General features: G+C 38.8%; 1 protein-coding gene across 1 annotated transcript; it reads left to right on the top strand.

The window, feature by feature from the left end:
- The first annotated feature begins 1,072 nt into the window (after positions 1–1,072).
- LOC113350039 (mediator of RNA polymerase II transcription subunit 14-like) lies at positions 1,073–9,989 on the top strand. The gene is made up of 8 exons (XM_026594112.1): positions 1,073–1,553; positions 2,238–3,314; positions 3,474–3,571; positions 4,251–4,425; positions 4,674–5,688; positions 5,790–6,811; positions 7,066–8,132; positions 8,918–9,989. Exons 1-8 carry the CDS (start codon positions 1,344–1,346, stop codon positions 9,717–9,719), a joined length of 5,466 nt encoding a protein of 1,821 aa, XP_026449897.1. The 5' UTR covers positions 1,073–1,343; the 3' UTR covers positions 9,720–9,989.
- Positions 9,990–11,647: the final 1,658 nt, after the last annotated feature.

The raw sequence follows: 11,647 nt of genomic DNA, 5'->3' as shown, positions 1-11,647 counted from the left end.
ATAACTTTTTCGTCCGATGTCGGAATGACCTCATTCTTTTTGCGTTGTGTTTGTATTTTCATTCTCTTGAAGTTGAAGATAAGATCTCACTGATTTTAATGAGTTTAATATGGACCTTGGTATTCTCCATCATTAGACTTCACTTTCTTAACACTTTTAGTAATTTCCACGTTTTTTGTTTGGTTCATCCTATAAAAATGTTGCACAATAGAAAACATATTTAATAAAAAGCCTAACCGCTAAATGTGTATGAATTTAAGTGTTTCATGGAAAATCAGTATCATGTTCGGCTGATGTGATTTTTTGAATATGAGCCGAACTTGGAAAAATATATAGTTCGGCTGATACGATATTTAGAGTGAAAACCGAACCTAACTCTCAGGAATAGGTTCGGCTTGTTATTATACTTTAATATAAGCCGAACTAGGATCTTGCAAATAGGTTGGAAGTTGAAAAATGAAGGTTCGGCGTATAATGTTAACAAATTCAGCTAGCCGAACTGTTCATCAATTTAGTGGGTTCGGCTTATATTTTTAAGCCGAACATAGTCCTGGTTCACCAAACCATGATGAAAAATACAATTTTTTGATGATTTCAAGCTACAAAAGTAAGATTAAACATAAAATAGAAGTGTACATGTGCGTTAGAAGCTTTGGGTTCCTCATCTATGTATTTATCATCTGGATTTGGCTCATAAAAATCATCATCTTGAGTTTGAGTTTGTGTAAAATTATTCTCATAATCTGAGAAATCAGCCATTTCTGGATCATTGTTGTACTTGATATGTATTTTCTTAGGTTTTTTAGATGAAGAATGACCCTCCTCATCCTCCATTGAATCAAAATTTTTTTTTCTCACAAAGAACAGATTTGCCATTATAAAAGTTTTGGTTAAGAGGAATTCTGATTTCGTTATTTGACATCTTTTTTTTTATCTTTATTTAGTATGCCTAGAAAAATTTAGGTATGTCTAAAAACAACCTTCTTAGAACCAGGGGTGCGAGAATGTGATAATCTCCACGTAAGCAGCAGCCTTATTAGAAGAAACTAGTTTCTCTTTGGAATCACAATCTTCTATCTCTAAAAGAGGGTTCGCATTACACACACGGCGTGATCCCAAAGCCCAGCTTCAAGAGGCAGTAGGGTTTTCTCTTGTCTTTCCTCTTTCGGTCACTACTTCAAAATCAAAAGAAAGAACTCTAAATTTTGTCTCTCACGAATTACATTGGAATGAAGTGACTGGTTTTTGTGATTACAGTATTGGACTTGGGGGGAATGGAAAAGAAACCCTAATTTCATTATTTGATTAGAGATCTTTTTATATAGGCGAAGATAAATTGAAAGATGGCAGAACTAGGGCAAAACACTGTTGAATTCTCGACATTAGTACGTCGAGCAGCTGAAGATTCATTTCTTTCATTGAATGATTTAGTTGCTAATTCGAAGAGTTCTGAACAATCTGATTCTGAAAAGAAGATTAGTCTTCTTAAATACTTAGTTAAAACTCGACAACGTATGCTTCGTCTTCATGTTCTTGCTAAATGGTGTCAACAAGTAAGTGTTTATTATGGTTTTACTGTTATAGATGATAAATTAGTGATATTCGGACCATCATAAGCTTGATTTTGACCTAGATTCATAGAATAAGAATGAAAGGGTGGCTTTATTTTTCAATATATGTTTTAGTAATGGATGCCAATGATGATGCATATTCATGAAATGTTGTCAAAGTTTGGAGCTTTTGTGCTGCAAATGGATTATTTTTATGAGGTGTGTATCATTTTTTTTTCATCTGTCGGGAGACATATGTAGCTTTAGAGGAGTTTTACGATTGAATTTCTATAGTGGGAAAAATAATAGTCGTTAAAAAGCTTAACTCTGATGGTTTTGCGTCCCAAATATATAAGCTGATTATCTAGGAGGTTATTTGTGAAAATTGTGAATAGTGTAATAATGTTGTCCACCTTTAGTTTGTAATTGTTTAGATGCTCCAAGAGCAACTAAAGCCTCACAGATTGTCTCGATGTTTTCTTATCAGCTGAACTATGTTTAGCAAGGTATACAGCACAGGCTCTTAATTGGAGGGTTATAATACATCAAATATAATGGTCTTCTTTTAATCCGTAGAAGTGAAGAACTGGAGATGCACACTCGCATTACTGATTTGTTGCATTTTGCACCTGCTCAATCTTGTAACGAATTGACTAACATTCTGTCGGCATTCATTTGTTTTTGCAGGTTCCATTAGTACAGTATTGTCAGCAGCTTGGATCTACTCTTTCAAGTCATGACACATGCTTCACTCAAACCGCTGACTCCATGTTTTTCATGCACGAGGGGCTGCAGCAAGCCCGTGCTCCTACATATGATGTCCCTTCTGCCATCGAAATTCTTCTCAGTGGAAATTATTTGAAGTTACCAAAATGTATTGAAGACGTGGGTAGTCAGAGTCCACTAGCTGACGAGCAGCAAAAGTCAGCTTTAAAGAAATTGGATACACTTTTGCGATCTAAACTACTTGAAGTGGCACTACCCAAAGAGATTTCTGAAGTCAAAGTTTCCGACGGTACTGCAATTGTACGTGTGGATGGTGAATTTAAGGTTCTTATGACTCTTGGTTACCGAGGTCATCTATCTATGTGGAGAATCCTGCATCTGGAGTTGCTTGTTGGGGAGAGAAGTGGACTTGTAAAACTTGAAGAATCACGGAGACACGTTCTTGGTGATGACCTGGAGCGCAGAATGGCTGCAGCGGACAACCCATTTGTAATTCTCTACTCAATTCTCCACGAGCTTTGTGTTGCGCTCATTATGGATACTGTGATAAGGCAAGTACAGGGACTTCGTCAAGGTAGATGGAAGGACGCAATCCGCTTTGAGCTAATATCCTCTGATGTTAATACGGGGCAAGGCAATGCTGGTTCTTCGCAGATGGGTCAGGAAGGGGAAGCTGACTCAGCTGGTCTTAAAACTCCCGGTTTGAAAATCTTATACTGGTTAGATTTCGATAAAAACACCGGAGGCTCTGATCCCGGGTGCCCATTTGTTAAAATTGAACCTGGGCAAGATCTGCAGATAAAGTGTATTCATAGTACATTCGTCATAGATCCAGAAACTGGCAAGGAGGGTGAATTATCACTTGATCTTAGTTGCATAGATGTTGAGAGATTGCTTCTAAGAGCTATATCTTGTAATAGATACACTCGTCTGCTTGATATCCATAAAGAGCTAGGCAAAAAACTTCAGATCTCGCAGGCTGCAAATGATGTTCTCCTTCATTGTCATGGGGATAAATCTGACATAGACATAAAAAAGGTTGATTTAGGAGTACTGTTTATTATTTCTCTGCTATACTTATCGTATGCACTCTTTGGTGTTCTTGTTAAAACCATAAAACACTTGATTCAAGCATGTGCTCACAGTTGGATTCAAGCTACATTTCGGTTAACATGTTATTCTATTGAATTACTGCAGAAAGATAGTAAGTCCAGCTCAAGAGAACATGGCGGCAACGACGTGTTATTTGTTCGGGCCTATGGCTCATCATATATCACCCTCGGGATTAATATCAGGTCTGCTTGCGTGTTCAAAATCAATTGAGTTTTCTTAGCATTTGTTGTGTCTATGCTACATACTGATTTTCCATGCTTCCAAAGTTTGAATGCTTGGAGTGCTTTAGCCTTTATGTTATATGTGGTGGCTTGAATTGAATCTTCTCGGTTTGCTTTTACCAAAATATTTCGTTTGGAATATCTAATTAGATTTTTAAGGATAAAAATTGTGTTTGAATTAAGAGTTTAGACTTTTGTATTCAGCAAATAGCAATTGTCTGAAATTGATTTAAGGCTTAAATTCTTGACATGTTTTTGTATGATCAGTAGGGAAAAGCAGAAGGATCTTCTGAAAGTTAAGAACCATCTTTTCCTCATGTTTGTATCAAGGATAAAAGAAAAGCTCCTCAATATTTGACTTTAATTGCTGTTCCTCCATAGAAAATTAGTTTCTGTCTGGGTCTTATGAACTTCGTTTGAATTGATTTGAGAAAATTTGCTTGGCTCTAGAAAGTAGAAATTATGACAATTTTCAATGATTTTGTAATATATTCCAAGAACATTGAGTGAAACCCGTGGTTTTGTTAAACTAAGAGATTTACGCTTATAAATATTTTGAAATGGGAAATAATTAAATAATGTTTTGTGGTAGAAACAACTCTTAAATCCAGGATTTAAGCATTTCTTAATGCGATTGCAGGAATGGCCGATTTTTTCTTCAATCATCCAGAAATATTCTTGCTCCATCTGTGCTGGTAGAGTGTGAAGACGCATTAAACCAAGGCGGTATGACTGCAGCTGAAGTAGTTATAAACTTGAGGATCAAAAGTATATTGCATTTATTTGCATCAACAGGGAGGTTCTTAGGCCTCAAGGTAATAATCAAGCTAATCCATTTTTATAGTAATTATTCTCGATCTATATTTTTGGTTTTAAGTTTAAAATTAGTGTTGCCATGTCATAGCATTTTAACTGTAGACTTGTGATCGACAAGGCAATTTCTATGGTCCTTGTAATATACACTGTTATTTTGTGTTCTAACCTTGTCCTTCCCTCTAGTTATATGTAGAGTGTCTCCATCTTATCAATGTATATTAATTTAGCTATTATTTGGTTTCTTCAGGTTTACGAACAAGGTATGGCAACAGCTAAGGTTCCCAAGTACATTTTGAATGGATCAGGATTGTTGCTCATGGGATTCCCTCAGTGTGGGAGCTCGTATTATTTGGTGTTGGAACTTGACAAGGACTTTAAACCTCTCTTTAGTCTGCTGGAGACCCAGCCAGAAACTAGTGGAAAATCTCATTCTGTTAGTGAATTTAACCATGTAATTCGCTTCAGTAGAATTGACATCAGTCAGATGCAAATGCTTGAAGATGATTTGAATCTGAGTCTTCTCGACTGGGAAAAGCTAAAGTCATATTTGCCTAACGTTGGTGGTCCAAATCAGACTTCAGAACATGGGCTTCTGAATGAGTTTGGTCTAGATGGTTCTATTCAGATTTCTAGATCTCCACTGTCATGTTTTTCATCCGTGGTTGATGACGTATTTGAGCTTGAGAAAGGGATATCTTTGCCTCCTTTGCCCAGCCAGAACAGTCTTTCATCATCGTTTGACACATCCTCTGTTTCTCAAATTGGTTCTGTTCAAAATAGTCACCAGTGGGTAAAAGCAGGGATCACCTCGCCTAAGTGGGATGGAGGTCTGCTACATCCGCAGGTTCATAGCTTCACAAAGGGTTCTATAGGTGGTTCCCATTTCAATAATCCTTCATATCAGCCAAATAATTTGAAGTTAATTCAATCCAGCTCTGTCAGTTCTCTCTCTTCTAGCCCTGGAAGAAACCAGAGACTAACTACCTCAAAATCTGATCAAGATCTGACCTCTCTTCGTTCTCCACATTCAGTTGAAATAAGCTCTTCGATGGATAAAGATCACGCGAGATTGCTGAACGAGTCTTCAAAAGAGTTAATTTCTGGGAACCGATCATCTCGTATGTTATCTCCACTCCGACAACTTGGGACCCGGGTTTCTGCCTGTAGTACGAAGCCAAATGGGATGATCAGGGTGCCACCTTCTGTCCATGTAACAGACTCTAGTGCTGCTGGAAGTGGTTCGTTGACCCCAACCCCCATATGTAAGAAACATTCTCTCAAATTACATTGAGTTTACAGATATCTTATGTATGCTACTTCATTCTGCTTCTTTTCCTTTTCTTTGCTAATATTCTCTTTTCAGGTCAAGCACCAGAAACTGGGGTTTCTTGTAGCACAGTTCCTGATATTGTTCCTAAACATGATAAAAATCTTCGAAAGCGTTCAATTGACGATTTGCTAAAACTGATCCCATCTCTCCAAGGGGAAGAAGTCAGTGCAGCGGTCGTTTCAAAGAGAAGGAAGATCTCGGACCCGGTGCGTCATCTCCCTTCATCACAAGCTGTCTGTTCATCAGATGTGATTGGGCAATCTGAGGTCTATAACTATGGGAACCTTATAGCTGAAGCAAATAAAGGGAGTGTACCTTCCAGTATATATGTTACCGCCCTTTTACATGTGGTCAGGCACTGTTCACTTTGTATTAAGCACGCCCGGTTAACTAGCCAGATGGATGCTCTTGACATAACTTATGTGGAAGAATCAGGTTTGCAAGCTCCATCCTCGAACATATGGTTCCGACTGCCATTTGCTAGGGAACATTCATGGGAAAATATATGCTTACGGCTTGGCAGACCTGGAACTATGTACTGGGATGTTAAAATAAATGATCAACACTTTAGGGACCTGTGGGAACTTCAAAAGGGAAGCACAGTGACACCGTGGGGTTGTGGTGTTCGTATTGCCACAACATCTGATGTTGATTCTCATATTCGTTACGACCCCGAAGGAGTTGTTCTGAGTTACAAGTCTGTCGAGTCTGATAGCATTAATAAACTAGTGGCAGACTTGCGGAGACTTTCAAATGCAAGATTATTTGCCCTTGGTATGCGGAAGCTGCTCGGTGTAAAGACAGATGATAAGCTAGAAGAATGCAGTACAAACACGGAAAGCAAAGTACATGTTGGGTCAAAAGGTGCTGTTGAGGTGGTCGATAAGATGTCAGAGCAGATGAGGAAGGCATTCAGAATTGAAGCAGTCGGTCTAATGAGTTTGTGGTTTAGTTTTGGTCCTGGAGTAGTGGCTCGTTTTGTTGTGGAGTGGGAATCAGGTAAAGATGGCTGTACGATGCATATATCTCCCGACCAACTTTGGCCTCACACCAAGGTATGTGCTGCAGTTAATGATGTTTTTTCTCAGGATGCTTCATGCTTGATATTTGATTACTGGGACTGGTAAATTGAGAGTTATCGATGTTAGCATGCTACTTAATCCTTTTTATTTGGGTAGTAGCATTGTTCCATGAATTGTCTAGTTTACATGCTTGTTTTCAAATTTTCATTTGATATCTTTCGGATGATTATGCAAAGTACCTGTCTAGCAAGCTCATTCAACTTGATGAGGTATCCTTTTCTCTGCAGTTTCTTGAAGATTTCATCAATGGTGGTGAGGTGGCATCTCTTTTGGACTGTGTTAGGCTGACTGCAGGACCCTTACTTGCTCTTGCAGCCGCAACTCGACCTGCACGAGCTGGTACTGCTTCTGTGGCCCCTAATGGAACAGCTGGGTCCTCAGCTACTACCAAACAAAATGCTTTTGCACCAACACAAGGACCGTTGCCAAGTGGTTCATCAGCAAATGTTATTCCGACTCCTACTTCAGGAAATCCTCTCTTAAATAACGCCGGTGGTCCTCTTGGGAGTCACACACTGCATAATGCTGCTATGTTAGCAGTGGCTGGAAGAGGTGGACCAGGAATTGTTCCTAGCTCCCTTTTGCCTATTGATGTCTCTGTTGTACTGAGGGGGCCTTACTGGATTCGCATCATATATCGTAAACATTTCTCAGTCGACATGCGTTGCTTTTCTGGTGATCAGGTTTGGCTACAGCCAGCTACTCCTCCCAAGGAAGGACGTACTGTTGGAGGCTCCTTACCTTGTCCTCAATTTCGGCCTTTTATCATGGAGCATGTTGCTCAGGAACTTAATGGTCTGGAACCTTCATTTCCTGGTGGTCAGAATACAGTTGGGCTTGTAAATCCAAGCAATACCAACCCAAACTCTGGCTCAAATATTTCAAATTCTAATCGAGTTAATTTGACTAGTGCCGGTGGAATTACAAGACCTGCAACAGTTGCTGGTTTAAGCCGAATGAGCAATGCTGTTATGGCATCCTCGAATCTAGCTGCTTTGAGCTCAGGCTTGCCTGTACGTAGAACACCTGGTACAGGTGTTCCAATTCATGTGAGAGGGGAATTGAACACAGCCTTTATTGGACTTGGAGATGATGGAGGGTACGGTGGTGGTTGGGTTCCCCTCGTCGCCCTTAAGAAGGTTTTACGAGGAATTCTCAAGTATCTAGGAGTACTATGGTTATTTGCACAATTACCTGATCTTTTGAAAGAGATCCTTGGCTCAATTCTCAAGGATAACGAAGGGACCCTCCTGAATTTAGACCAGGAACAGCCAGCATTACGCTTCTTCGTGGGGTAATATTTTTACATAGTTTTCATTTTTATTGGTGACTTCATATTTAAATTTGTTGTCTCATTAGCTTGCCATTTTTTTATTTCTCTGAATATATCACACCTGCTTTCGCTGTTTTGGTGATTGTCTGTGTTTGCCAATCAAGCATAGTAGCTCAACTGTGAATAATTGGTAAATTCTTGCAAACAGAAACAAGTTTTTTAAAGAGAACTCCAATCTGCACATGTCTGCTAGTCATTGCTTCCTAAGAGAACTTACTTTCTCATGTTTATCTGAAGACAATGTTAGTGGTTCCAAATATGGTCGCACAAACAATGCTTTTAAATATAACTACATGTGCAGAATACTTTTTTTACTCATTGGCCAAGGTAATTATATCGCTGCTGGTAGTACGTTCTCTCCGATTTAAGTGTTCGGTAGTTGTATACCTTCACGTATAAAAGGATTTCAATGGCCATAATTGTGTCTCGTGATTTCCAAGTCACTTAAACTTAGCCTGAGATGAACAAGATAGTTAACGTACTGGAGCCGAAGAATGAGTACCTCAATTCGATATAAGCTGATTACATACATTAGTTAATTGTCTCTAGGTTCACCTATGTTTCTGCAAGAACATGAGAAACTGAGAAACATAAATGTCACCGCTGTAAATTTCAACTGTAGGTCTGACCATGTGTTGTATGACATAGGAAGCAGGTATATATTGTTGTCTGTCCTTTTTTCTTTTTTTTTTCAATCTGTCACCTGTAGAAATCTATTCACAATCTAACTGAAATATTTCTTACAGGGGATATGTCTTCGCTGTTAGTGTCCATAGAGTGCAACTTCTACTCCAAGTATTGAGTGTGAAACGCTTCCATCATCAACAACAGCAACAGCAAAACCAAGCTGGTGCTCAAGAGGAACTAACTCATACTGAAATATCTGAAATATGTGATTATTTTAGTCGTCGTGTTGCTTCAGAGCCCTATGATGCTTCTAGAGTTGCGTCTTTTATTACTCTTCTCACTCTACCAATTTCAGTCCTCCGAGAGTTCTTGAAGCTAATAGCATGGAAAAAAGGATTATCGCAGTCACAAGGTGGTGAAATGGCCCCAGCACAAAAACCTCGCATCGAGTTGTGTTTGGAAAATCACGCTGGGGTGAATATGGATGAGAACCCCGAGAGTTCTTCTTCAACGTCGAAAAGCAATATTCACTATGACCGTCCTCATAACTCGGTAGAATTTGCTCTCACTGTTGTCCTAGATCCTGCTCATATACCTCACATAAACGCTGCTGGTGGTGCAGCTTGGTTGCCCTATTGTGTTTCTGTGAGGTTGAGATACTCATTTGGTGAAAACCCACGTGTTTCATTTGTTGGGATGGAGGGTAGCCATGGAGGTAGAGCTTGCTGGTTTCGAGTAGATGAGTGGGAAAAGAGTAAACAGAGGGTAGTTCGAACAGTGGAGATGAATGGAACTACAGGCGGAGATGTTACACAAGGGAAGTTAAGATTAGTTGCAGATAGTGTTCAAAGAACACTGCAACTTTGCCTTCAGGGGTTGAGGGAGGGTAATGCTGTCACTATAAATTCTGGGGGCACATAATCCATCTTCCCGAATCAAAAAATATATATATTTTGTGTGCTTCAGAAGTTGTAAAAGGAGGGCGCAAAAGAAGGGTGTCCATTGTAGAAGACCTGTAGGGAGGACTGTATCTTATTTCTAGGCAAGGGGAGTGTAAGAAAGATTTGTGGTGGAGGAGAGCATCCATTTGTAAAATTCTTTTTGGTCCGATGACGCTATTGTACAGCGAACACACCGATTGGGCAGCAAAATTATGCTAAAAAAAGAAATTTGTTGGCAGATTTTTATCTACCTTGTAATCTCTGCATCTCCGTTTTGATCGCTGTTCAAATCCACTCCATAATGCTGATGGAATCCAAAGCGTTGAAGTACTTGCAGTGGGGGGTAAAAACTTCCATACTCGTCTTTCCATATCTATTGGCAGCTCCCGCGAGGCTTTAACACAATCCATACGACATCCACTCTTTTAAGGAGCACCCGATGTTTCTACAAGTGTTCTTGAGACAAATTCGAGAACCATTAAAACCGTACAGGGGATACGAAAAGTAGAAATTAACGGTTAGTCCTAGATATGTTGGGCTTTGGACGTTTTAGTCCTCTCATCAAAAGCCTGGTACTAGTTAGTCCAAATATCCCCCGGCTCGACAGTTTAGTCCAAAATTCGGACGAGTCGGTCCAAATTTTAGCCGATCTAGAAAATATCTATTTTTCTCATTACCTCAATTACCCTTTCCAGGTTTCCGTATTCATTTCATAAATTTTTGGAGGGAAATAGTACCAAAGGCCATTTGCAGATTGGAGAGTAATGAAACAAAGTGAAATCTCTTAAACCTTCAATGGCGGTAGTAGAAGTAGAAAGGAAGAAGGTAGAAATAAGTGGATGAGCATCATCATTTTTTGATGCAGTGAAGTTAAAGAATATCACGACTGCTACGCGTAACTCAGGAGAAGGTCTTAGACAATATTACATTCAACATCTTCACGATCTTCAACTTCAAGTTCGACCGAAATCTCATTATTTAAATCGTCTTGAAGCTCAACATATTTATCTCAATTTAGAGGTAATAACCGAATCGACTTCTCTTTTTAACATCACTACCTAAATGGCTAAACCTAATTTCAATTTTTCGTCAAATTAGAGTTCATTTTGCTTAATTTTTGTGGTTTTGTGTTAGGTTTAGGTGATTTTACTTGTTCTGCACTAAATTCATTGTGGATTCCTTTTTTTTTTATCTTCAATTTTTTGCTGAAATACGGTTTTGATAGTTTATTATCTTATGGGTTTTGATTTTATTAACGGAAGAGAGATCTTAGAATTTCATGAGTAGGGTGGGGTTTTAGTGTATTTGGAATGAAATTTGCTCTTATGATGTGTGTGTAGCTACGACAGCGTCACAGTGAGGATGCTCAAAGAATAATTACGGTTCCTTCAGGAGCCTGGATCTTATGTCAGAGAAGGGGTGAAAATTATGGGGAAATTAAAGGTGTTAAGGTAAGTTAATGAGTTTAGATTTTTTATGTTCTGGCTTGATTTGGCGATGTTGTGAAAGTATGGCAGAAGGGTTGATGCACTACTAGGATAGCTAGTAATAATCAATGTTTAAAGGAAGAGATTATATTGGAAGATGATAAGAATACACAATGATTTAGTTTGCTTGAAATTTAGTACATTGCAAGCCTTGCAAAAGACAATCACTAAAGGATAGATTTTCATCCCAAGAATAATTATTAGTTTGTTTACTACCATAACAGTGTACATTATTGGACAATCAAAGCGGATACTGTGCGCGTAAGTGTGTATCTCTGGACAAACTGATCATATGGGTGTACATTATTTACTACCACTTTTCCTTTGTTTGCAGCATTAACAAATGAAGAGTATCTCATCTTAGGTACTCGTTTTTGTTTCAGCTTACAAACTACTTCATTTTAAAATTTACATCCCAAAA

The sequence above is a fragment of the Papaver somniferum genome, chromosome 2 (assembly GCF_003573695.1).
Source record: "Papaver somniferum cultivar HN1 chromosome 2, ASM357369v1, whole genome shotgun sequence".
NCBI classification, from domain to species: Eukaryota; Viridiplantae; Streptophyta; class Magnoliopsida; order Ranunculales; family Papaveraceae; genus Papaver; species Papaver somniferum.
This window is presented reverse-complemented; position numbering and strand designations above follow the sequence as displayed.